The 27,053-nt window shown below is 50.9% G+C and overlaps 1 protein-coding gene across 2 annotated transcripts; it reads right to left on the bottom strand.

Annotated features, from left to right (window-relative positions):
* Positions 1-140: 140 nt before the first annotated feature.
* Pde1b (phosphodiesterase 1B) lies at positions 141-27,053 on the bottom strand. 2 transcript variants are annotated; one of them, XM_046436050.2, is made up of 16 exons: positions 26,896-27,053; positions 26,685-26,807; positions 10,310-10,423; positions 9,025-9,207; positions 8,759-8,825; positions 8,306-8,422; positions 6,085-6,225; positions 5,624-5,724; positions 5,417-5,542; positions 5,192-5,293; positions 3,996-4,116; positions 3,596-3,677; positions 3,128-3,236; positions 2,534-2,664; positions 1,982-2,100; positions 141-1,539 (listed from the first exon to the last, which is right to left on the bottom strand). In XM_046436050.2, the coding sequence occupies exons 2-15, from the start codon at positions 26,792-26,794 to the stop codon at positions 1,997-1,999; spliced, it is 1,608 nt and encodes a 535-aa protein (XP_046292006.1). In that variant the 5' UTR covers positions 26,795-26,807; positions 26,896-27,053; the 3' UTR covers positions 141-1,539; positions 1,982-1,996. The 2 variants fall into 2 exon arrangements, with proteins under 2 accessions (XP_046292006.1, XP_046292007.1); XM_046436051.2 differs by lacking the exons at positions 26,685-26,807; positions 26,896-27,053 and adding an exon at positions 14,724-15,037.

The raw sequence follows: 27,053 nt of genomic DNA, 5'->3' as shown, positions 1-27,053 counted from the left end.
AGGCCCCTCCTGTGCCTCTGACGAGACCTCAGCTCTGGGTGTCCCTCAGCTCACGCTCAGGGGGAGCACCCCACCAGCATCCCATCCAGCACATGACGAAGCTCCACCAACTTCCACCCAGTGAACACAAACACAGCCAGGCCCAGTCTCCCTTCTTTATTGATCTCTGGCTATAGCAGGGGCCAGGGAGACCAAGGGCAGGGGTGAGTCACATGCGTCTCTCCCCACTCAGGGTGGGGTGGGAAGGGCAAGTTTCAGGATGGCAGGTCTGAGAGACCATGAATATGGACTTCACAAGAACAGGGTCCACTGTACAAATGCATGAGTGGTTATCTACAAGAAAGGAGGAGCCAGTCACCTGGACTTTGGCCTTTCCTGGGGCCAGGTGGGGGGGAGAGGAGCCTGAGGAGAGGAAGGGGCACCGGGCCTGGCTGGGCTCTCCCCAGAGGTTATGACAGCAGTGGCCCTGACCCCACCCCCACCCCCACTGTCTGCCTTCTGCCCACCAAGGTCCCAGGGAAGGGGTCTTCTGGTGCCTGCGGCTGAGCCAGTTCTGGAAGATGGAGGGAGGGGAGGGACCCTCTCTGTTAGTAATACAGGATTATTGGATTATAGCTCACCCTCCCCACACGCCCTGAACCCCAACCCAGCTGGTCTCTCCTGCCTGTGCTCATAAAATACACCCTGAAGGTGCTTTGCTGTGGAGACCTCAAAGCACTTTACAGACATTGGTCGGATGGGAGCCTCCTAGCCCTGGGGACAGGAAGGAGGCAAAGGGCTCAAGACTTGGCCAGGGCAGGTTAACAAGCCCCCAGCTCTTGAGGCCCTCAGGACAGGCCTCCCCTCAGACCTTGGCCCCCATGGTTCCTCTCTTCCCCTAGTCACCATCTGGGCATGAGAGAGAGAGAGAGAATCACAGGGAGTCAGGCAAGAGATGGGGCCGAAGCAGTGCAAGTGTGGGGTCAAAAGGATCCCACCCCACCCCTGTCCAAAAAAGGGACCATGCCCTGAAGGAACCCCCTCCCCTTCCTGCACACAGGGCTTTGAAAACCCCCTTTTATTCCTATTCCAGCCCTTCCCAAGGGAGGAGAAGGGGAACCCAGACCTGCCAGCTAAGATCTGGGGTGGGGGACTGAGGGAACCCCCGAAATGTATTGCTTAGAAACTTGGAGGCAAAAAGGATAGGGGAGGGCCCAGGGGGCTGGCATCTCTGACCCTCCCCTCTAGGCCCTGGGAAGCCTCCAGGAAGCTCCCCTCTTCCAGGTAGCCATCTGGCCATGAGGGGAGCCCAGAGGCAGGGGGATGGGCACAGTGACCACTGGGAGCCTGAAGTTCCCCAGTCTTGCTGCTGGGAAATTAAAGTGCACCTCAGAGGGTGTCAGATGGGGAGGGGCCCTTCCCCCAACCCCACAATCTCTGGCATTTGGCCTTCTGGTGGGTTGTCTCTTCCATGACCTCCATGCTCCCTGGGAGCAGATGGGGGAGCCAGTCCCGATGGATGGTGCTAATGACATCAAACACTTCAGACTCGGTGAGGACCTGGGGAAAGAGGGAGAAGCTTCAGTGCTCTGGTCTTTGCCTTCATCTCCAGCCCAACCTGCTTCTCCAGGTCCTGCCAGATCCCCACTGGTCCCAAGTACAGTTGTACAAAAATGCCCTTCAGAAGCGAGCCAGCCGAGGGTATGAGCTGGGCTCACCTGACCTCACCAAGCCCGTACCCCAGTGGGTGTGCTGTCCCTAACCCTCACAAAGCCTGGTGCAGGTGCCACCCTGCACAGTTCTGCCCTTCCTTCCTGCAGGGTCTGTGGGACCAAAGAGGGTGGAAGTATTTCCCATCTCCTACCCCTTTGCCCTGTGCCTTCACCTCCTCCACTTTATTGCCTGAATTGGGGACAGGAGAACCTCACATCCCCTGGTGCCCATAAATGACCCATCCAAGAGGCCGTGTTGATGCGACTCCCTGCCTCCACCACCAGCTCACCTGGGCCAGCCGGGGCTAGTCCAGATTCCCATTCTGGTTGTGTTCATCTTCTGCAGGGGAGGACGGGGTCTCTTCTTCACAGGGGGACAGCTCATCAATGGACATCTGGTTGGTGATGCCTGCAGAGGGGTGCAAAGGAAGCCGAGTTTAGACCAAGAAGTATTTTTTCCCCAAGAAAAAAACTGTGAAGGAGAAAATTAAAAAAAAAAAAAATAGGGAATTCTCACCCACTGCTCTGCCTCCTCCCAGCCGAGCTCCCCTCTACCCATCATCCTTGGAAGATCCTCTCTAGCCTTGCCAAATCCCACAGCTCCCACCCCACAAGGAAGAGCCAGAGCCACCCAGTCACCCAGATCTACAGAGGCACACATCCATTCTAGAACAACCCAGGCCACTCAGATAGTCAACCTTTCCTGTGACCTAACTTTAGTCTAACTGGCTCCTTTCCCAACTCCAGGGGGTCAGAGTTGCCCCAGGGCTTATGAGAGCCCAGGCCGGCTGCTGCTCTCTCCGCCACCAGATAGGCTCACCCCCACACGCAAGGCCACCCACCACTTGCTGCCCGTTCCTTCCACTTCTGTTTGTTCTCCTGAATGTACTTGGTCCAGGTGGCACGGAAGCTGACCACGTCAGGGTTGGGGTCTCCCACCTCCACGTCTAGAGAAGGCTGGCGCCACTGGAAGCTGGGAACAGGACCCCACCCCAGATCCGGAAGTTAGAACAAGCCACTCCAGTACCACCTTCACAGCCCTCAGAGCGGAGCAGAGGAGACGGGTGGCTCAGAGGAGGCCTAGGGATCCAGGTCCTCTTTCCCTCTACTAGGCCCGCTGCAAGTCCCTGTCCCTCACCCCCCAGTGTCACCCCTCCCTCTCCACGCCTTCTCTTTGGAAACAAAGACTACTGGGAAAGCAGTAAAGACCACAAAAGGAAGAAACAAAAATGTGGCAAGGTGCAGGGTGCGTCCCAGGCCCTAGTCCCATCGTCTACCCCCGCGGCATGACAAGAGGCAGACGGGCTCCAAGCTTGGAGTGTGCTCCTCCCCACGGCCCTGCCATGGCTGGACCCCGTCCCCAGGAATTGGTCCTCCGCACATCGAACGTTCCTCCCCCCCGAACCAGGAGACCTGCTTACTCCAGCCCCCCTCACCTGGGCTGGTTTTTAGACTTGGAGTCGTCATCCACCAGGGGCTGGACACTCTTCTCTGCCACATCGGTCAGCACAGAGAACGTGGGCTCCACAATGAAGTCAATGAAACCTGCAGGCAGGACAACAGAGGAGTCCTACCTGGACAGAGGACCGGGGCAGAGGACACAGCTGACACGGCCATGACCCCCAGCTGTAGGTGGAACAGAGTGGGGAGGTAACCAGGGGCTGGAACCTTCCCAGCGGGGACAGACTTTGGGATGATGTCTTTGTGAGCCCAGAGAACTACTCCTGCCATTGCGGCCCCTGGCCTCCCATGGCAGAACCCCATGCTGGAGCGCAGAAGCAGCCCTGCCTCTGCAGGAGGATTGGTTCGGGGGTATTTAGGGACTTGAAGAAATCTTGGCCCAGGCCCACACAGCACCCTTGACCCTTGCTGTTACACCCCCTTTCCTGTAGCAAGGCACTCACCGATCTGAGACTGTGCCACCAGAGTGGACGTGCGATCGCAGAGTGGTGAAAAGGGCAGGCCCAGCTCTGCCTCCTTGTCTCCCTGCAGGGACAGGACAGGTGGGGAAGCTTGGAGAGAGTGCCTCAGCCCCACCAGACTGGTGTGCAGCTGGGACGGCAGGGGCTTTAGGAGGGCAGGGGAGTTTCTGTGCCTGGGACCTGGAAGTGACTGATGTGCAAGGGAACGGAACTGTGGCAACCACCGTGAAGCTGTGAGGATGGAGGAGTTTATACCCCAGATTCGGGATGAGGTCAGCAGCAGAAGGTGGCTGAACCATCTGGAGCAGGAGTAGGGAACTTGCGGAATGAAAGCCACGAGAAGGCCCCCATGGGCAGAGGGTGGCCAAAGATGCCACTCTACCTGGCGGAAGAATTCTTCCATGAGGGCTTTGGTCCAACGGCTGTGGACTGACCACTGCTTGGTAGGATGGCTGATGTCAGCAGCATGGAGCAGAAGAGACAGGGCCTTGGACTTGTCAATCCTGGGTGGGGCAGGTGTCAAGGAAAAGGAAACTGAACTTTTAGAGAAAGGAAACCTGGGCCATTGCCAATCCCATGCCCTCTCCCAGACCCATTCAAACAAATCCTTTCACATAACTCCAAACACCTTCTGAGCTGCACACACACACACACACACACACACACACACACACACCTATATGCATACAGGTAGCAGCACAGGTTGGGAGTGGGAAGCCAGGCTCCTAGAATCTAAGGGCCTGGGTTTGAATCCCCCAAACCCATAGCACACTAGCTGTGTGCCACGGAGCCAGTTACTTAAAATTTCCATATTTCATTTTCTTCCATTCTAAAATGAAAATAACTCTACCACATGTTGAGTTGTTCTAAGAATTAAATGACATACAACAAATAAGTATGGAGAAGAGTGTCTGGCACATAATAAATGCTCAGTTGATGTTATTTATAGTGATAATCATTATTATTATAGTACCTTCAACAATGACCCGCCGTGACACTGTACACTCTCCCACACAGAGCGTACACAGAGATAGGCACACACGTTCAGGGCACACACAAACATATTCTGTTCTCTTTTACATTTAGATACGCCCCATGTCTAAGCAGCACTAGATGTAATTATAGCATTTGGTTTGTCCTGTTTGGGGTTTTTTGGTTTTTTTCTTAACCTCACACGACTCTCCCAATGGCCCTATTAGAGCAGGAGCTAGTGGCAAGCGGATGTGGCGAGAAGTGTATCATTTTTGCCATTTCATCGATGAGGACGCTGGATCCGTAAGAGTTGAGCGAGTTTCCCGACACTGTGGAGGAAGCCCATCCTCGGGCTACAAGGGAGACCCATCTTGGACTCCGGGCCAAGTGCCCTCCAGCAGGTCAGGTGACCAGCTGCCCGCAAACCCAGGGCCACGGTCAGACGTGCCACACTCACTCTCACACAGGGATACACTCAGGAAGATGTCTGGAGCCTGCAGTCTCCACACCCAGCTAAAGACCCAGCACACCAACTTCCCAGCACACACCCCGATTCACATGCCCCTCCCTCTGGCCTGGCACCAGCCGCTCCCCAGCCCGCGCCACCTCTCCAGCTGCTGCAAGGCCGTCTTCATGGTCTTCACTTGCTGGAAATGACAGGACATGTCTGTGGCCAACACCATCTCAATGACCAGGGCCCGCAGCTCTCTGCATGGAGAGAAAAAGACAGGTGATGGGCCCTCCCAGTCCTGCCGCACAGGAAGTCCCAGAGGTGGGAGAAGACGGCTGGGCTGAGGGGTCTGAGGAGGCCAAGGGCTGGCTTCTGCTCACACAAACTCATCCTTGGTGAGGTTGATGAAAATGTTCATCTCGTCATCCTGCATCAGGCGGAAGACAGAGCTGATGTGGTGATTCTCCAGCACAGAGCGGTCATTGTACAGGATGGCGCATTCCGACCTGCAAAGAGCCAGGGTCGTCCTGTCTGGTCCTCGCGGAGGGGGGCCCTGGCAGCCTCCCCTCCCCCACCCGGCCCCTCACTTGGTCTGGATGTGGAAACTGTTGGTGGTGCCCGTGTGCTCATAGTCGTGAATGGCTGCGGCGAAGACGATGGCCAAGACCTCGATCTCCGACAGGCAGTGCTGGGGGAAAGAGTCAGCATGAGGGACGCTCCCCACTAGGTCGTCTTCCAGTCTTCATGGCCAGCTCTTAGGCGAATGCATCCAGGTACCTTAGCTCCCGTCATGGCCAAGGACCCTCCTCCACCCCAGCCTGTGACAGTCCTAAGGCATCCCGGCGCACTGTCCCCAAGCACTGCCTGTGAAATTCTGGTATCTCTGGGAATTCTCTAGAGTGAGCTCATCCAATTTGACTCTGTAAAGGCTTTGGGATGCCAAAGAAGGAAGAAGCAGAAAGGGGGAAATGGAGCTGGAGGATGACCTAGACTCCCAACGCTGACACAGTGACCCTGAGCTATGGGAAAGCGCTCTCCGGGCACCTACCACCATCCCTGTGCGGAGCAGGAAGCAGTGCACCGTCTGGGTGACGTCGGCCGCATGGATCTGGTTGTGGTAAGGGTTCTTGTATTTCCCATAGCCTGTCTCCAAGGCCTCCAGGAAACTCATCAAAAACACAGTGGGGATCTATGGTAGGAGGGAGAACATGGAGAAATATCAGGATCTGCAGGAATGGCAGCAACGAGCAAGTCCACTGTCCTTTAGAAGACAGTGTGACCTAGGGAGAGAACAGGGGTGACAGCCAGCTGAACCTGGGCTCACATCCTAGCTCTATCGTCTGCTGGCTGTGTGACCTTGGGCAAGTCACGACCTTGGGCAAGTCACTGTGCCTCCCTGTGCCTTGGATACTTAACTGCAGAACGAAGATAATACCACCTACCTGGAATTTAATGAGATAAGTACAAGGCACTTAGAACGTGCTCTCTAAAGAGTAGCTATAATTATTGTTATTTCCTTGGAGATTTGTAAGAAAAAGAAAGAAAGCTTCCCTCCTACCTTCCAACCACATAGCCCCATTCCCAAATCCAGGACCACAGGAAAAGGCTCAGAAGCAGGGGAAAGAAGTTGATGGAGAGAGGACCCACCCATCCTGCAGATGTGGGTCACCCTCTGCTCAGAGAAGCCTTTCCTGACCCCTCCCTAGTACACTCACTGCCATCCACCCAAAGGTCCCACCGCACACACATCCACATGTCTAGCCCTGTCTCTATATATGCCCTGGGTGTCTCTGCCTCCTTCAAAAGGCTCAAGGCTCCCAGAGGGCGGAGCTGACGTCTTCACCTGTCCTAGGCTGAGAAGGTACCAAGGTTCCGCACTTTGGGAAGCTTCTATAGAGATGAGCTCTAAAGTGCAGAGACAGAAGACATGCCACTAGTCAGACCCCGCATCCCCCTCCCCTACCCCTGGAGGGCTGTGCCCCAAATTCAGGGAATTTTAAAGGACTGTTGCCATGACAACTGCCCTTGCTTTTGCGTTGCCATGACATCCCTGGAGGGAAGGGAAGGGAAAGAGAGGAGCAAGGAGGGGCTGGGTGCCCGGGAAGAGAATGTGGAGCTCAAGACGGAGGCTCTGCCCAGCAAACAAAAAGCCTGTGTGTGCCACACCCCACACACTCACACTCACACACACACACACACACACACACACACACACACACGCTCACACACACTGACTGCCTCGAGCTCGCAGATGAGGTGGGCCAAACCCAGCCTGGTGCCCCTTCCAGGTAGAGAGGCAGAGTTGGGGGAAACTGGTGGCTGATGTATATGTCTGTGACCAGTGCAGAGCTGGGACGGGGACAGCAGGACTGGAGGGAAAATCATGAAGCCGCAGGACAGGCGGCAGGAAATGCGGAAGAACGACTCAGCTGAGCACCACGGGAAAGTTTGGAAACTGTCTTGGGAATTGTTGGGAGGGGAGGACGGGAGAGTCAAGGGGAGGCTCACGGGGATGCGAGGACTGTGGTCTGTTACAGTGAGCGGGGCGAGGATGGCCGCAGTGGCCTTCCAGAGCCTGGCTAGGAGGGGACCCTCCGCCTGGACTCCCTGGACTGCGCCTCTCTATGGCGCTGTCTGGGAACACTGGCCTCTCCCTCTGCCTCTAACCTCCACCGTGCACCCAGGAGCTGCCAGGAACCCCCACAGCGACTCTTCAACCCTCACCCCCACTTCCAGTGTGGTGTTTCCATGTGGAAGTGCTGCCTCCTGGTCTTTGCTCCCCCCCAGTGCAGGACCTGGAGACCCCTCCTGCCCACGCACCCCGCCAGCCCTGTCAAGAGCTGGTCCCCTCCACAAAAGCCCTCGCTGCAGAGGCCGGAGCTGGGGGTCAAGGGAAGGGGTAACCAAATGTGTCCCTCTCCCTGCCCAGGAAAAAAAGGAGACTCTAGTCCCAAAGGACACTGGCTGACAGCATCTGCACTCTAGGCCCCCAGAGTCACAGACAGGAGCTGAAAGGGAGGTGAGCAGCGCCCAGATTTGCGGAGAGGGGAGCAAAATCCCAGGCCAGACAGGTACAGACCTGAAATCCCCCTAGGGAAGCAATCAGGAAGGTCAGAGGCTGGGACTACAGCCAAGGCCAGCAAGGGAGGCTGCCCTGGCACTGAGACTGAAAGAGGGAGCCTGTGGAGTCTACTCCTGAGACTCTTTCGGAACAGGAATAAGAGGAGTGGAGACTCCTGCCTGGAGACTGAGGCAGAATGCTGGCCAACCTTGAAGCGACTGATGAGGTTATGTCGAGTCAGCAACTCAAACACAATGGTCCTCAGGGCATGGTCATCTGCTGCCCGGTTCAAGGAAAAGACATCAAAGCACCAGAGGTCCAGGTTCTGTGGAGAAACAATGAACTAGGCAGAGAAGCTCCCTTTGGGGAGTTTCCTTGCGGCAACAGCTTGAAGTTAGACTTCAAGGAGGACTTCACCAAGATTACAAAGAACTGGGAAGCAGGAAAACAAAGAGGTGGTAAAGGGACCTCTTTCTTCCCTTAAATCTCTCAGTATGGAAGAGGGGAAAAGGCAAGCATTTGCCTCTGGGGTAGGCAAAAATTGACTTGAGGACTATGGAAACATAAAAGGGGAGGTAAAAATCACATCATAAAGAGAGTCTGGAAGTCCCATGGCTATTCCAACCCCTAATCTTCTCTCTCCCCAAAACCCAAGGATCACCTTGAGACACTTGTGGACTGCAGTGGAGTAGGTGGGACCCACGGACGTGTATGTTCTCCGGAACATCCTAAGAAAGAACAGTGAAAAGACAGAACAGGGAGAAACTGCTGTAAGTCCAGGCAGTAGGGACCTGGCCAGGTGGAGCCCTGGGGACGAGCCACGAGCATGTGGGGTCTCAGGGCTGGTGGGCTCATAAAAGACCAGGACAGTGGGGAAAGAGGGGCAGAGCTAGAGGCAAAGGGAGGCTGGGTGTGGGCAAACCTCACCGCTCCACGAAGATCCCGGCCTGCACAGCATGCACGATGCTCCGGAACTTGGGCTTCTCCTCTGCTCGGCGACCTTTGGCTCGGGTCTGCTGGGTGAAAGTGGAAGCCAGCCAGTCCCGCACCTCGGAAGGCACAGCATCGGACCGCAGCTCCTGCAGCTCATCCTCTGTGTCCAAGATTTGCCTGCAGCCCAGAGGGGAGTCATAGAGGAGAGACAGCAGGTGCTGCCACAGCTACAGACCCTGCACCCAGCCACACGCCACGCTTAGTAACATGCCAGCTCACTCCGTCTCTGCCCACCCGGTCCTTTCTTTTGCTACATCTTTTTATTTCGGTCTCACTGTCTGGCATCCCCAGCAGGGAAACGGCTCACTATATGAGGTAGTAAGCGTCCCAACCACAGGAGTATCCAAGCAGGCCGTGGAATGCCATCTGCCAAGGGATGCCACAGACAGAGCAGCACAGCCCAAAGAAACAAACTGCAGGCTGCATAGATGAAGTTTTTAATTTTCTAGTAGCTGCATTAACAGGGTAAAAAGAAAACGGTGAAATTTGTTTTAATGAAAAATTGGATTTGAGCTAATTAATACCTTTAAAATAATATCACTTCAATGTGAATCCATAGAAAATGTACGAAGGACGTGTTTTACAAGCTTTCTTCCAAGACTCTGAAAAACCAGCATGTAACTTACATGTGGATCTCAATCATCCCTGCAGCATTTCAAGAGCTCAAGAGCCACCCAGAATCAGCGGCTCCTATGCGGGCAGCACAGGTCTAGAGAAATACTCCGCACTGGGAAGTTTAAGGTTGGATGAACTCTCCTCTTTCTCTCTCTTTCCCATAAATGCCAGGCAAGTGCTCTACCACTGAGTTACACCCTGAGCCCCCTCTTGGTTATCTTTTGCCTCTATCTCTGCATCCGTCTCTTCCTCTGGCTCTTTATCTCTCTCAAGAGTTCTTTCTATTTGCCTCCCCTCTCTCAGACTCTGTCTTTGCTCTGCATTTTTTTTTTTTTGTTTGGTACCAGGGATTGAACCCAGGGGCACTTAACCACTGAGCCACATCCCCAGCCCTTTTTTATATTTTATTTAGAGACAGGGTCTCACTGGGTTTCTTAGGTTCTCACTAAGTTGGTGAGGCTGGCTTTGAACTCTCAGTCCTCCTGTCTCAGCCTCCCCAGCCGCTGGGATTTCAGGTGTGCGCCACCACCTGGCCTTTTTCCTACTTTGTTACTCCCTGTCTCTGAAACACGTGTGCCTAGCTGCTAGCGCAGGTCTCGCTCACCGAGTCTCATCGATATAGACGGCCTCCAGCAGAGAAGCTGTGTACTCCAGGTTCTTCTTCAGCTCCTCGATGTTTACCTCTCCATTCTCCAACTGCTTCACCATGTAGCGTAACCTGCAAGAGGGTATGGGGACAATTATTCTGCTCAGACATTGCTACCTTGTCATGAAACTCTTTAATAGGACAGCTTTTATTGAAAGAGCTTCAGTCTTCTATAAGTTGTTAATAATCTATCATCAATGATAACAGCAGCTAATTTTTTCTTCTGGAGTTATGGCTACTGCCTGAAGTAGGTTTACCCCAAAGTTTCATCCCAGGCTCTCCTGACTCTACCATTCCCATCCACCATCTGATCTCTGTTTCCTGCAAACTCTTCTTTAAACTGCCGGGGTCCCGCAGAATTAGCCAGGAACAAGCCTCTGGGGTGATGTTTTGGGGATGATTTGTGTCATCATTTGAATAACCTAGAGTTATGTCACCCAGGAGAAAGGTCTGAGGATCCACAGGAACCAAAACAGCCCCCAGAATTCTTTCATTGTCTCTTGGTCAAGGCAGGAAGGGGGGAACATGTCCACAGCCCCTCTGTCCCTGGCAGGGATGGCAAAGGCACAGAACAAAGACCAATCTGAATGCTTTCGCCTGGCCTCACTCCACGCAGGCAGAGCTAATGGATTATGATTCCAGAATCCATCAACCCGGACAAGGCTGGGTTAACCCCTGCCTCCCCGGTCGTGCATCAGCTCTGGCAGTTACTGTCCCCATCCTCTCCCTGCCTGTGACCAGTCTAAGCTTCATTCAGGGCAAAAGTGGTGAGTTGAGGCCAGGGATCTCACATCCTGGATGCTTTCCCTAAAGGGACAATCACATTTTGCACTTAGGAGTTCTGGGGGTCAGTGATTAACTGAGGGGCTTCTTAGAAGTCTGGCAAGTCCAGCCCAGGCTGTCACAAAGCAAATGAAGCTCTCTGATTCTAAATGGTGATTTTTAAAAAGTGACTAAACACTCTTTCCTCCCTCTTCTCCAAAACCCTCCCTGCCCCACCAAAAGCCCACACCAGGGTAAGATCACAGCCCTTACAATTCCCCACTGAGAGGGGGCTTCAGAAACCCAAGGTCACCCATGAGTCAGGGAAAGAGAATGAGTCAGGGACCAGAGGCTGAAATTAGCATCAGTTCCCAGGGATGCCGCGGGAGGGCTGAACAATGGCATTCCTGAACAGAAGCGGCTCTAGAATCCTGGGGTCTCTGCAGCTCTGGAATAGGGGTGCCCAAAATAGCCAGCACCAGCAAGTATTACAGGCCAGCTCTCACCTCAGGGCCTGGCAGTCCTGGCCATCCTGGCCGGCCTAAGAGCAAAGGGGACAGAAGGAAAGACGGGGAGGGTGAAGGACCTGGAGGGTGCTGCTGTGGCGGCCGGCCTGGGGACCGTTTCCATGTGGGGACAGCCGGGTGTCTAACAAGAGGGAGGGCTCCTGGCTTTAGCAAGGCTCAGCCCCAGCTCAGCTTCATCAGGAGGAATGGACAGAGAGGCTAGATAGACCTCACCAAGGCTTTCCCAGGCAAATGAGCCAGAAAGGAGCCACAGGCCCTTGTATCTTCAAAACACACCAGGGATCACAGAACAAAGAGGGACCCTGAGGACCCAGGCATAATCCAGGGCTTCCCTCTCCTGGTCAGTCCCGGTGGCCAGGGACCCTGGAATCTGGGGACATACTCTCCAGAATGAAAGAAAGCCCTCTTCTCTGGGCTATGGTTCCATCTATCCCCCAGATTCCCTCTACTTTAATCTTGTAGGTCCCTCAGCTTTCAACAATCAAAAACTCTGTCCCCAGGGGTCAAGGCCCACCACCAAAGTTTTCCCGGTTCCTTTCTCAATCCACCTCTGGAAACACACCTCCCAGCACAGGCTCCCAAGTGAACAGCCACGCCCGCGGGTGCTCATTTGCGTGTATTTGCATAATCACTAACAATGCCGCCAGCTCTACATTTTAAAAAGAGCTTTCTCCTACATTATCTCATTTTATCCTCACAATGGGCCTATGAGGGAGGGAGGAGGGAAGGAATTGCTAGCCCTGTTTTCAATGCAAAACCCTGGGCTCAGGAGGCTGCTTTGGCCCAGGGCACCCAAGCAGCAAGCTGGAGGCTGGAACCCCAGGTTCAAAGCTGTCACTTCCTGCTGTGAGCCCTTGGGCAAGTCTCTAACTCTTAATCAGTATTTATTAAAATGTGGCCCAGAGACTCCCTGTGGAATTACCTTGGGGACATGTTAAAACTTAGATTCTAGACCTCACTGTGCACCTGCTGAACCAGGATGTGAGGGGATCATCCAGGGATATGCATTTCTAACTAATACTCCAGATGATTCCAATATACTCTAGAGTTCAAGAACTTTCTTTAGGGCATCAATTTCCTCATCTGTAAAAAGGTGAAAATGATAATGAAGCAGCCTCATAGGCTATTAAGAGGATTAAACAAAATAATATATGTAAAAGACCTGGCACATGCAAAAGGTCTCCATAAATCTGATTTGAATAGAAATTAAGTGACCAGCATCTTACTGGCCCTGTGAGGCTCCCCCCACACTCCCTTCAAACCCACAAAGAACTTGCCTGCTCTCCCCCAAGTCCAGTAGAGAAGAGAGAGTTGCGTTTGGATGGAGGTAGATAATTAGGAAGCCCCCTAACAGAAGACACAGAAGATGATAATGACTATGATCTCTCCTTTATGATTAAAAGACTCATTTGTTTCTCTCAAGCACCTTATGAAGGCCACACAATTAATCAATCTCAGGTTGGCAAGGCCTCCAACTCACACTTAAAGACCTGCCTCTGTCCCCACACCATGAAGGGCAAAGCAAGTCAATTATGTACTTAGCTTGGACAGATGTGGAGAGCATTTCACCACAACTTCTCCAGCCTCAGCCAGTTAACCTTAAGTGTTCTTGTAGGTGGGACAATGGGAGGTGAGTCTCTGGATGACACTGACCGAGACTGATTTCTCTTGGTTGCCATACTCAAAGCACATAATATGTGCTTAGTGACAGCTCAACAAATAAATATCAGGGGAAGGGGACAGATTAATCAGATGTGAGGCCATCTCCCAGAGCTCACCATGGAACTCCCTGAGCCACAGTTTCTGAAACTCTAATGGGAAGCCTGGCGAGAAGAATGAAACTGCAGGTTGACTTTCAACACACTGCTCCCCAAGTTCCTCCTTCCCTCGCCTCTAGATCCCACCCAGGAGCTCACGTACAGCTTCTGTTGAAATCTGAATCAAACACGATCCGGACACCAGAAGGAAGGAGGTAGGGAGGGAAGGAAAATTAAAGAATAAATTTGACAAGGGAGGAGTCCAAGAAGAGATCTGCACTCAGGCAGCTGAAAAGATCCAGGTGTTGACTGCACCCTCCTGAAGTCTCACACACACACATACACACACACACACATAAGCGTTCTGGTCAGCAGGGCTTCACTTATCCAAAATCCTTCAGAGTTAGGATCTTCCTAAACCTACCCAAAGCCCTCACCTCACTATCCTGCGGGAAGTCCTTCTTCCCACCCACATCGGTTTTAATTCAACCCTCTGGTTCAGGCCTCAGAGAATCTGGCAGGGACTGGTCTCCTTCCCTGTAGAACAAGATACTCAGCACTGTCTAGTTCTCATTCGGCCACAAGGAAAACAGAAAGCTTCCCAATAGTCCTCCCACCTCCATCCCTACCCCTGATTCCCAACCACCACTTTTTTTTTTTCCTTTACCTTTGGTCCCTGTATGACACAAAAAGCCTCAGATCCTCACCCCTGGAAGCCCAGCCTCTCCTATCTCTAGGCAGCCAGCTGGAAGAGAAGACTCCTGGCAGTAAAAACCCCAACACCTCAGAAAAGCCCAGCTTCCCCAGCCCCCACCAGCTCATTTCTTTGGATCACCACAAGGCTGATGTTCTGGGGATTTCCAACACCCTCTGCCACTACTTCCAGCACCCACCATTCTGAAAAGATCACCCACTGTAAGTAGGGAGCTTAGGACAAGTCAGCCTCCAGCCAGAGGACTGGGAGTCAGAGGAAGAATTCTGTTTCCAGTTCGGGTTCTTAAGACAAAAGGAAGAAACTTCAAGGGGATGTGAGGTCCCCAGACCGCTGAGGATCAGGAAAGAGAGAAAGAGGAGGAAACCCTGCTAAGTCACCTGCCATAGCCAGGAGGCAGTGATAAAAAAGGAAAGAGATGGAAATGGGAGGAGACTAAGGGGAAGGCAGGTAGATGGAGTAAAAGGTGGAGAAGTTGGTGCACACAGACACACAACTCATACGGGGACTCTCAGGTCTTGGTCCCTCCCCTCCACCAAACTATAACTGGTGGACCTACAAACAGCTTGTTCTTTCCTCCTCCCCTCCCCTCCCCTCTCATCCCCAGTACCTACCTGAGGATGGGACCCTGGAGATGGCTCCTCTGAACAGGTACAGGGTTTGCCATGGAATCGAAATTTCCTACTTTAGTGTATCAAAATGCTGACCCCTGGGACCCAGGGCCCCCACGAGGGTACAACTCCCTCTTGAGCCTCCAAGTTCCTCCTTCAGGTGGAACAGAACTCAACGACTGACCAGAAAACACTTTAGGGGGCCCAACTAGAGGAAGAACTGAGTGAAGAAGCAGAGACTCAGCTTTACAGGAACTGGGTGAGAGGCCGCGGGAAAAGTTTCACATCTGAATCAGACTGAAAACAAGAATCTGTTGTCAGAAGAATCCCAGAAAGGACAGAAATAGCATAGTCCAGCCCCTTGTTCTGAGGAGGTGGGGCTCCTGTTTGGGAAGAAGGGGTTAGCAGGAGGCTTTAGGATACAGGAACAAGGAACTATCCTGAATCTGTCACAAAGAAGTCTGGAGTGGAAGGGGAAGGAGCCCTGATAAAGCCCCCTAGAGGGGCTAAGCAGATTCAGCTCCCTCTCAGGGTCTTTTTCTGGGACCATTCTTCAAAATGAGTTCTAACCCACCTGAAAGAAGAGAAGCAAGACAGGAGAATGAACTTCCCAGAGAGAATTAGAAACTCTAGGGGTGAGGCTTGCTGAAACTTGGAGCCAGGTGATCCTGAGACAAGGTTTCATAGGGAGGGAAGGAATGAAGTGAATGAATGTCAGGAGGTCCTGTTCATAAAAACCAAGAGACTGGACAAATTAACACTCCCAGCCCCAATTTTCTCATCTGTAAAATGGAGATAATGGGAAAGTGGTGAATTTTAACTGAGAGAGATCAACCCAGCGCAAAGGTAGAGAAGTAATGAGATGGCCCAGGAGGGACCAAAAGAGTCACCCAGAAGAAGCCTGGAGACCAAAACCCTCTCCTTCCACCTCTACACTTCGCTCTCACTCGGGCAGAGAAGGCAAGAACCGGCCTCTGCAGCGCGGAGTGGATGTGCGCACACAGCCCCAGCAGCCTCCCGATTGGCTGTGAGATGACATCACCAATACAAGAACACTGGGGCCGCGATTGGTCAGCTGAGGGGTTGGGCGGGGCTAAGAAGGAGAGGGCGTGGGTGAAGAGGAAGGCTTTGCAGTGAAGAGTTCCTGGCACCTACAGTGTCCTTAATCTGGGGTCTAAGGCTGGGAGTGGTGTGGAAACGAGCAAGCGGGCTCTTGCAGATGAGCATGGCGGGAGAAAGGGAAAAGGGAAGGAACAGGCCAAGAGCTTGGATTTTATGACAGGAAGTCTTCTCCCTCGTCCCTAGCAAAAGCAGAAAGAAATTAAAATAACTTGTCACTATGCCAAAGTCTTGAAGGATTATAAATACATGAAGTTTGGAGTGGAAGTGGACTTCAACAGCAACAAGAGCCATGGAGGTCAAAGACCTCCTGTGGTTTTCTTAATGAACTCCTGATGGCCATATGAAGAGGGCTTCTGCAGATTGTGGAAGAAAGGAAACCTACTCTGTTCATCTTGTTCTCTCTGGGCCCCATCACCTCCACCCTCCCCACATCCACCACAAGCTGATGGGTTTCCAGAGAAAAGGGACTGGACTCAGTGTCAGAGACACAGAACTGTCACTCAGGTTATGAGGGACAAGTCATTTAGCCTATTCCCCGGACATGCTTGCTTGGAGAGGTGGCCAAGGGAATTGGGGCAGGTGAGAGCCAGTCACACTCAGCCTGAAACACCAGCCACCTCCAAGTCAAGCCAGCTCCTCTCTCTCCCAAGTGGCCTCACTCCAGGGCCTGCTATATACTAACTTCAATCCTCCTTTTGAAAGGTGGAATTTCTTAGACTAGGCAGCAACTTACCAAGACACTGTTTCTAAATAAAATATTTTTTAAAGGGCTGGGGGCGCTGGGGACGTGGCTCAAGCGGTAGTGCGCTTGCCTGGCATGCGCGGTGCACTGGGTTCGATCCTCAGCACCACTTAAAAATAAAATAAAGACGTTGTGTCCACTAAAAAAAAAATAAATAAATTTTTTTTTAAAAAAAAAAAGGCTGGGGATGTGGCTCAGTGGTTAGTTAAGTCCCTCTGGCTTCAATCCCTAGTACCAAAAAGAAAAAGAAAAAAAAGGCCATTCTTCTGCTCTCTTGCTCAATAATACCTAAGTTGGTTGGACAAATGACTGCTCACCATCACTCCCTCTCTCTCACACACACACATACACACACACTGCACATGCTATGTCATTCATTCTAGCCTATTATTATTTATTGCTCCTAATAAGAAGGGCTATTGGTCAACCACTACCTCTTCCTTGAGAAAATAATTCCACATGCCCACACTCTACCTCTATCTGGGCTAAGGAGACTGTCACTCACCTGGGAGGAAGTACGAAGATGTGAGGACACCAGCAAAGGGTCTAGAATCCATTTTCCTTTAGTCCATAAATTTAGGTTAAAAACGAAAAGGAGGGGCTGGGGTTGTAGCTCAGTGGTAGAGCATTTGCCTCACACACGCGAGGCCCTGGGTTTGATCCTCAGCACCACATAAAAATAAATAAGTAAAAATAAAGATATTGTGTCCATCTACAACTAAAAGAAAAATACATTTAAAAAAAACAAAAAGGGGTCCAACCATAATGCCTCTCTCCCCTGCCCACACCCAGCTTCCCCACCCATGCTGAGGAACAGGAATTGGGAGAGGGAACAAAGGATGGGAAACTGTCTCCCATCACAGAAGGGAGTGGGTAAGGGCCTGGGGTGTTCTGGTGAAGGGACTAACTTGCTCATCTCAAGGGTCTAGAATCTCAGAAATTGAAAGAAATCATCCAAATTCAATAAGAAGAGAATATGAGTTAAAGTCAGGAGAATTTGCCTGGACTTTCTCACTATATGTGACCTGGGCAAGTCACTCTGAGGTCTAACTTTCTCGCCTATCGCAGGTAAATAAAATGTACTTCACAGAATTCTCACAAAGACCCTATGAGATATTGTATGAGAACACTTTGGGAACTATAAAGTGATACATGAATGCAAAGGATTATTATTTAATATAATCCTTTATTTAGTCCAGCAAATATTTATCAAGAGTCCTCCATAAACAAAGTCCCATGTGTCCACCCTTGTACCTAGGACCCAACTTTCCATCTGGGCCCCAAGTGGTAGCTGGGTTACTGGTGGAAAAAAAGTTCTAGTCACCTTGCCACGGGCACTCTAGACATCCGGGGCTTCTCTCTAGCTTCATGTTCCACAGAAGCCAGGGAAGCCGTGGAAGCAGAAGCCAGGGATTTCGCTGAGCATGGAGCTCCAGAGCTAAGAGCAACCAGCCCTCGTCGCTCAAGCATTCCCGTCCCTCCCCTGGCTTCCCATTGCTATAGGAGCAGCCCCAATTCTGGCAGCTGGCTGGGCAGAGTGGCGGGGGTGGCTCCAGAGATAAAAATAGCCCCCCTGGTGGCAGAGCTGGGGTGCCATCCTGGGAGGCAGCAGGCCTCAGGTTGACATGGCAGCAGTGGTGAGAGATCTCTAGGCATGGGAGGGGGAGGGGACGGGGAAGGGATTGGGCAGGGCTGGGGAAAGACTGGAAGATAAGTTGGGGAAGCACAGAAACCAGGCAGTGGAGAGAGATGAGATCTGAGGGGCAGGAGGTACTAAGAAAGCAGGGAGGGAAGGAAAGATCTGGAAGGTGCTTCAGGAGAGAGTACGGGAGGTAAGAGGGGGAAGTCTGCTCCACCCTCGGTGTCTGAAGGCAGCTCCCCCTCTGCCTTCTACCCAGAAGCTGTTTCTAACAGGTGTTCCTAGCAACAGCCAGCACAGCTCCGATCACATGAGGAAGGGAATAATCTAAACAGTTGGAGCCTTAGCCAGGACTAATAATAACCCAGGTGTCCTAGCTCCCAGCCCAGTGCACAAAGGAGTCACCTCTCCCTTGGGCTTCAGCCCTTGAGAGAAGGCAGCGGCGTTGGGAGGAGTGGGCAAGAATGTCAGAGGAAGGCAGATGGGAGAGGAGCTCCCAGGAGGCAGTCCAGAAGAATCTTCCCCTGGCTCACTTGTCCACCTCTCTCCCTCCCTATGCTATTTAATTCTTATTAACCACTTCCACATGGACCACCCCACCAGCCCTCCAAACCACATCCCAACAGATGTTTCCAGCAGATGCCCTGCTTCCAGGGAGCCTAACAGATGCTGAAGGTGGCCTGGGAAGGAAAAGAGAATTGGAAGCTTGGCAAGGGATGGCTGCAGGTGTGATGGGACACTAGATTGTGCACCAGCAGGAGTTCAGTCTGGTCCCAGCACTGCCTCCATCTATCTCTGGCATCCGTTTCCTTTTCTGTAACCCTTTAGGACTCTCAGAATTCAGGCCTGGAGTGGAGACATTAGGGACATAGGAAACCTGGACCTTGGTTCCCAGGTTTTTTTCTAACTCATTGCTTCTCCCAAATCATAGCTTTAAGCATTAAAGGAGGAGGGTACTTTCTTCTTTGTCAGAGAAAGGTCACATTCTGGCCTCCATGAATTTCTCAGGAAGTTCTCCTGCATATCTGTCTATCTCCAATCTATTTTGCTGCAATCAAAACAACAGCTAACTTTGTTGGCATTTCAAAGAGCGGAAGAGGAGAGAATGGGAAGGACAAAGGCTAGTGCGACTGGCTTTTATCTTCTATCTTTCACATTGGGACAGCTAAAGCTCCTGCTTATAGAGAGATGGTCAGGGTTTCAAGAGCTTGGCAACAGGGCTGGCATGTGTGCTCATTCAGCCCAGGCCCCAGGAAGTTTCCAAACAAGGTGAGCATGAAGGAGAGAACTAGGGAGAAGGTGCCAAGCTAGATATGCAAGAGCTGATAAACAGGGGAGCAGGAAGCCAAGGAAGAGAAATGAAGGAAGAAACTGCCCTAGTCTCCAGGTCCTGCTGCCAGAGAATCACCAAGCACCCCCACCCCAGCAGGCCAAGCTCCCTCCCCAACCTAAACTGTGCCAATACCAGCTGGCAGCCCAATCATCCCACTGCAGTGCCACTATCATTATTTGCAAATCCGACTTCTCATTGCAACTATGAAATCAACCGACCTAAGAGCCAGGTTCGAGCCAACAACAACCTGAATCACCCCCTTTCTAACTCCCAGCCCCCAACCCCAGGTCTTTCCATGGATACACCCTGGCTTTTTCCCCACCAAGCCTGTCTCTCTCCCAAAACCCCAACACAGCTCCCTCCACACACACCTCTGCCAGGTCTGGGATGCTGAGATAAAATCCTAACCCAAAATTTTCTTCTCAGACAGGGATAAGCTCAAGATGCAGCAGGAGCTAGGGGGACAGGAGCAGCTGCAGCACTAGGGAATGAGGGCAGAGGGGCAAGAGCACTGGCCCTGGGAACAGCCCTGCATTGAGTGGATAAAAAGGTTTTCCCCTTTTCCCTGCTCAGGAGCCTTTGCCCTGCAGTTTCCATCTATGCCCCTTCCTAGGATTCTCTCCCAGTTCTCTTGGACCATCTAGCCTTCCTCCCATAGGGGATAATCTCATTATCTAACAAACTCCAGTCTCCCTGTTGTCTCACCTCTACCTCACCTGCTGCCCTGGTCTTGGCCCTCTTTCTCTGCCGCTGTCCTGAAGAGAGTTGGAAAATAGCTACTCAACTTCCGTACCTGAGAAAATCAGCCCCTTGAGATTCAAAGGCAATTACTTGGCTTCCTCCCGGAGGAGCTGGGAGGATGAGATCATTGAAAAGGCAGGAGAAAGGCCTGCAGACACAGAAGTTGAGGCTGGACTCCTACGAAGGCTCCAAAGGGTGCCCGCAGCCAGCTCATCCCATAACATCTGGGTGAGGGGAGGGTGCCCCAGGGATTTTCTGGTTCCTAGCCCAAATAAGGAGGAGTAGCAGAGAGAAGGCAAGAGTGAGAAGATAAATATAAGGGAACAGGAACAGGGAGAGGAAGGCAGACAGGAAAAGAGCAAAGGAACCTAGGAAAGAAATATGGGGCAAAGGAGGGAAGGGACAGAGGAGAGGATGCAGGAAAGAGTCAAAGAAGAAAGGAGACAGCAGAGGAGTCGAAGACAAATCCTCCATGATTCCTTTATGGGTTCAAAAGACAGGCAAGACTTCTTTCCAGGTTTTGTTTTCCTCTATCCCAGTGGGGAAGCAGGGGGGTGACCAAATAAAAGAGGGAAAGCTAGAGACAACCGCTCAGTTCAGGGGTTTTAGTAATAATGCCCTGGGCAGGAGCAGGTAGGGAAGGATCTAGAGAAGGATCTGAAAGTGTCCAGGCCTCTCCAACTGAGTCACCTTGGCTTCAGTCTCACTGCATCTCCAACCTCCTTTTCACCCTCCTCTGGGCAAAAGTGAGATAAATGCAACCTCAGAGGTGGAATCTCCTCTCTGTCTTTTTCCAACCTGCCTCCTGGGGCTCCTGGACAAGCAGAGGGATATTTAGTTTCTAAAAAAACTCTTAGAGGTTCTCTAAAATAGGATGTGGCATGCCTGAAGGCATTACCCCAGGCCTAGGACTTAAGATGAAAGCCACTGGGGAAGAATACACCCATGTAAGGTCCCCCACACTCACCACGTCTCAGAACTGCAATTTCTCCACCAACTTCTAGTTTGACCACCGGGACAAGTTGACAAGGAGTCCCTCTCTTTTCTTTGGACCTCAATGGCCCATATTCTTTGTGGTATAGCCCTCCTTCATCACCACCCAACCTTCTATTTCCTAAGCTCATATACCTGCCCTCGCCCCTTCCAGGTAAGCATTTGTCAACAAAAGTCTTCCAAATCATGTCTCCAACACAGGAACTTGAACTTCTTAGATAATTCATATTCCTTCCTCTTGAGTCTTTATCTTTCTCCCCTATCCCAGCCAGTAGTCACCTATTCATTCCTATTCCCCCTGCCTCTTCATAAGCTCTCCTATGCTGAAAGCCATTGTCATTTAAAAGTCACTTTCGTATGGATGATATCAGATGAAGAACTGAGACCTCAAGATCACAGGGCTAGTGATTACCAGAGTGGGAATATGAACTCAAACTCCAGGATCCTAACATATTCACTGCTTTTTCTCCTATCATCATCCTGCCTCCCTAATTCCCACCTATTCCAACCAGAGGTGTGTGGAATTCTTCCTCTGGTCTGAGTTTGATTTACCCTGTCTCTGCACCTCCCCTTCACCTTACTGCAGGAATTTTCCACCCTCCACTATTCCAGAGATGCCACGCAATCCTCATTCAAATAAAGCAGATGGAGGGAATCAAGATAGGAGACATCTGATGGGTGAGGGGGTATAAAAACCAGGGAGAAGAGATTCCCTGTGCCATGGCTGGAAGTGAAGAAGGTAGGACTCATCCAGGGAGGACGGCACACACAAAAAAAATCATCCCACTGAGACCGGAGAGAAATGATGCTCCCTTTTCTCCAGAGGTCCAGGGAAACACAGTTTACCCTGCAATCTTCACAGTAGCTCCACAGTTACATACAGAGAATGAAGGATAGCAGCATGATTTTCAAAACTGGTAAGAGCCACACAAGACCACTTCACAGCGCATATACAAAATGAAGACAAAAGGAAGGGTAAATCAATGAAGCCCCCAGTCCAGGCCCTCAGCATCCTTGTTCTGCCCTCTGAATTACCCTAGGATTGTAAAAAAAAAAAAAAAAAAAAAAAAGTCTTATTTTTTTGGTGAGTGTGTCACAAATACATGCACAAGATCACCGATACATATTATCCCATTACCTAATATACACACACACATAAATCATCCCATTCATACCTAGGGCAATCAATTTCACATACTCAGGTAAGCACATACCTTCCAAACCCATTTACTATTCCACATGCCATTTAGAAACACAAAAACAGAGATGTCATCATTGAGCCCTGATTCCAGCATGCACATCAACCTTTACCCAAACACTTAACGTATACATGTCAGACGTTCACAGATTCATCCTGACATATATTATTCACATAGTCCAAATACCATAGCTTTTGTATCCTATCTATAATTCCTTCAGTTCCAGGCTGTGTCCTCCCAAACCCTCCTACCTTTTAAGGATCACCCTTTCTCCAAAAAAAAAAAAAAAAAAAAAAAAGAGAGAGAGAGAGAGAGAGAAAGAAAGAAAGAAAGAAAGAAAAAAGAAAAGAAACTCCCTTTCCTCCATTCTATTTCCTACCTCCTTCATGGAGGTACACACACCACAGAATCAGAGGCAGAACTGGGTTCCATGGCATATAGATGTATAATCATTAATTCATTTGTTCATTCCTTACTTTAAGACTATTTATTGAGGCTTATCATGCTCAAGGTACCAGAGAAGACTCTGATGAAAAAAGACGAACAAAAATAATCCCCAACTGGGTCCTTGCTCCAATCTCATCTGTAATGACCTTGAACCACAGCATAGGACATTGAACCTAGACCTCAGAGATCTGTGTGTGAATCAATCAGGGAGAGAAAAAAAAAGGGATTATGTCTATTCTGTCCCACAGGAAGGAGGCAGTTCTATCTGTAAAATATAAAAATCCAATAGAAACTGGAGCAGACAGATGAGAGTGACTCTTGTAGTACCCTGGGAGAGGGAACTCATATCTGTGCCTTTCCTATGTGTATATAACTCCCCCAAAAAGACAAAATTAGGCAGAAACCCAGAGTGATAAAATTTTACTTCTTGGGTAGGTACAGCAAAAGGAGGGTGCCTACCTCACTCTCCGTACCACTGAATGGAGCTGAACCAGATTCAAAGCTCCATGGGAACAAGGTCCATGTCCATTTGTCCACCACTGTAACCCCAGCATCAAGCATACCACCTGGCCCACAGGAGAGTACCAAATAGTTGTTAGATGAATGAATGAGCTGAGGCAGCAAACCAGTCTCTGCTTATAGTTTTTCTTGATTCACAAAAGACACAGAAACTCCTTCTACCTCTATTGATCTCTCCCAACACACTCTCCAAAGCCCTCTGGTCTTGAGGACCAATAGACAGTCCAGTCAAATCCTTCATCTTAGGGTTAGAGATTCTGAAAATCCTCCTGCCCAAAACATCATTTCCAGACTTTCTCTCTAGCCTCTCTCATGCCTCAGTTTATGAGTCTGCTTAGTTAGGAAAAATTTCCGGCTAGCCAGAGGTAAAATCCCATAGTTAGAGACTTTTTCCAGCTCATATGCTCCATATTCTGAATTTATCTCTTGACAGGGTCCTGGGGTTGAAAAAAAAATTCCTGGATATTCTTCCCAAAAAGAAATTTTCCTCCACAATTATATTAGAGGGGGTTTTTTAACCAGAGGCAGAAACACCAGACATGGTCCCTCTGAAAGGAATCTAGATATCCTAGATTAGAAATTAAAGTGTGTGGGGGGGGTAGGATGTGTTGAGTAAGGGAATCAAGACATATATAGAGAGAAAGAGATAGATATTTAGATATTCCATCTGTCTTTGTTTCCATTTAGTACCCAGTCCTGAGATAATCATGTCTACCCCCTGTTTCCAGACTGTACAACCTTTTCCTCCCTAGCTCATGAGGGAGGGAGGACTATATTTCCATTTAAGGGTATTCCTCCTTTCTCACCTCTTTAGGAACCACCTGACCCAGAAAGTTAGGGAAATTCTCCTAGCCAGCAAAATCCATAAATCCTTTTATTTCCTTTCATCTGATTTTTCAAAACCTCCCCAATATTCAAACAATGCCAGATCCAGAAAGCCATCAATTTGGAATCTACCTTGATATTAAGATCCTTCTCTGGGCAGGGGTTGTGGCTCAGAGGTAGTGTGCTCACCTAGCATGCACGAGGCACTGGGTTCGATCCTCAGCACCACATAAATATAAAATAAAGATACTGTGTCCACCTAAAACTTAAGAATAAATATTTTTTTAAAAAAAGATCCTTCTCTGCTTTGAGAAAAGGAGACTGAGAATTTATTCCTGTTGATTAATCATGGGAATATGGTACTTTTAAATTAGCACACATAGCTGGCTAGAATGGAGGCAAGGTGCATATAGGATGAGCTATTTATGCTGTGGGGAGGCCATCCTGATAGACCTAAGGACCAGATCGTTGAAGTGAGTGAAAACCAGAATAATCTAATCACTAAGGTTAACGATCCTTGTCCACCATGTAAGGCCATCTCAGCTGGGACACTCTAGAGAGTCAGCTGCCTCCACTCTCCTCTCTTCCCCAGGTTTCAATGCCTTCTGTGATCCTCTTCTGTCATCATTGAGCATTTCTCACAATCAAGGCAGAGACAGCAATTTGCTTTCAGGAAAGACTTTTAGTTAGAAAGGTGTGAAAGATGGTAAAACCCTCTCTTCTACAGGGCCCCACTACCTGCAGGCAAGGTGAATATATGGTGAGCCACCAGTGCCATGGGGAAGTCATCCTGCGAAACTGAGTTCCCCCATTTATAGACCCTAAGGCCCCCACTTTGCCATTCAAATACTTTCTTACCTGCCCCTCTCTTCATCTTCGTTACCGTTTGCAAAGCATCATTTTCTATCAAAAATCACCTACTGCTCCTCCCAACAAAAATCAATTCAATCCAGTTTTCCATTTCTTCATCCCAGAACTCATTCCAAGGCTGCGCTTCATAGAACCTGGCAAATTGCATTGGCCAGAGGCAGCAAAGGAGGGGGACTGAGGAGCACATTTGAAGTCCAAGCTCTGTTGCCCACCGTGCCTCAGTTCTCCCTCAGGCCTCTCTAAGCAGTGAGAGTATAAATCAGACCCACCTACCCAATATAAAAGCATCATCTTGTCACCACAGGCGAAGTATCTGAAGAACACAGCCATACGCATCCATCCATCCCCTTCCTCCATTTCTCACTTTATCAGAACCCAGAAATAGAAAGCCTCAGTGTTCACTACTAAGGTGACTGGGGGGAAATGGGGTTCAGAGGTTATGCTTACTATTTCATCACCAAGTATCCATCCTCTCCTATCCAGCCTCTTTCCTGGTGGCTGTAGGGAGTCATCTCAGCGAAAGGGGCATCCTCCCTTGTTCTCTGATTAAGAATCAACAGACTGCGGAGATTATTACCCGATAGCAACTGACTGGGAAGTAAATATGGTGCATGGCTTGTCTCTGACCCAATCCTCTCCTCCTCTGAGGAGCAAAAGAAAAGTTCCTTTCCTCCCTGAGACTGGTGTGTGGGACACCTGAGTCCTTCCTTTCCCCATTTATTCATCCCCACAAGCCCTGATCCTGCAACAATAAAAAATGATGCCAAAATGTGCTTGGAGATCCCGGGAGATCCTATATAAACAAAAAGGCTTTGATTAAGCCAATTACCTGGCTCCTGTCACTCATCCTTTCTTCACTGCCACCCCCTCCTCCAGCTCCCAGGTGGGGGCTCCACCTCCTCCTCCAGATTCCAGGTGGGTCATTAATATGCAGAGTGAGTTTCTAGGCCCCAAGAAAAATGAGCAACCCAAGTATGGGGCACCCTCACCTCTACTCCCTGTGGGATGCAGAGGGCAGAAACTACCAATCCCAACCAACCTATATATGACCCACAGGTTGGCACAAGCATCCCCATGCACTACATTTGCAGCTGTGTGTAATCACTACAACACAGCTCTGTGACCCACGGACACTCGTGCACACGCATGTGATGTGTCTCACATCTGCACAACCCTGCACATGGATACGTGTGAGTCAGCCTGGCACCTCCTGAATGCTGCCGGTCTGCAGCCCTGCCACACCGCACATACTGTGCCGCCTCTTCGCGCTGCGTGTGTCACCCGGGGGTCCACAGGCACTGGTATATCGTTAGCTTTGTAACTCCCAAACCTGCTCCAACCAACCGGCTTGCTCCGCACATGCCTGGCACATGTGGCCTGGACACGCGTGTCAGGGCCGTGTTTCCTCGCACCTGCCAATATGTGTGCCCAAGAGAATTTATCAGCCGGGCTCCAGGTTCCCCTCCCCGCCCCCCGCACACACACTCCAAGATCCTACGGCCCCTTCCCCCCTGTTTCCCGACCAGGGACTCACAGAGATCGAAGCTTAATCCACATCTTCTTGCTGGGGGCTGACTTCAGCTCCAGGGGTGACGGGCAATCCGACTCCAGCATCTCTGGAGGGCTGCGGGGGGACAGCTCCATGCTCAGCCACTGTCTAGAGAACAGAGGGAGGAGATCGCACCTCGGCTCAGCTTCAGCCCCTAGCCGAGAGACCCTCGCTCCCTACCCCAGGCCCTTCCCACCTGCGGCTGGCGTGGTCCAGCCAGGCCGGTGTCTCTAGGCTCAGCCCGAGCTGGCAGAGCTGCAGTTCCTGCGGCTGCTGCTCTCCCGCTGCCCTGCTGAGCTCTGGGCTCCCAGTCCGAGCTCTACGCGCCGCCGCTGCCGCTACCTCCGCCGCCGC

This window comes from Marmota monax, unplaced genomic scaffold, assembly GCF_021218885.2.
Source record: "Marmota monax isolate L192 unplaced genomic scaffold, Marmota_monax_Labrador192_F-V1.1 WCK01_AAM20220418_F8-fsc00012, whole genome shotgun sequence".
NCBI lineage: Eukaryota > Metazoa > Chordata > Mammalia > Rodentia > Sciuridae > Marmota > Marmota monax.
This window is presented reverse-complemented; position numbering and strand designations above follow the sequence as displayed.

Bases quoted from the DNA above. Each gene is read 5' to 3' on its own strand.
- Pde1b (XM_046436050.2), bottom strand. From the start codon at position 26,794: ATGGAGCTGTCCCCCCGCAGCCCTCCAGAGATGCTGGAGTCGGATTGC. The intron at 5,543-5,623 runs GTGAGGGGCCGG...GGCTCTTTGCAG, and splicing joins AGTTTCCACATCCAGACCAA to GTCGGAATGCGCCATCCTGT. The intron at 5,294-5,416 runs GTGAGCAGAAGC...CTCTCCATGCAG, and splicing joins CTCACCAAGGATGAGTTTGT to AGAGCTGCGGGCCCTGGTCA.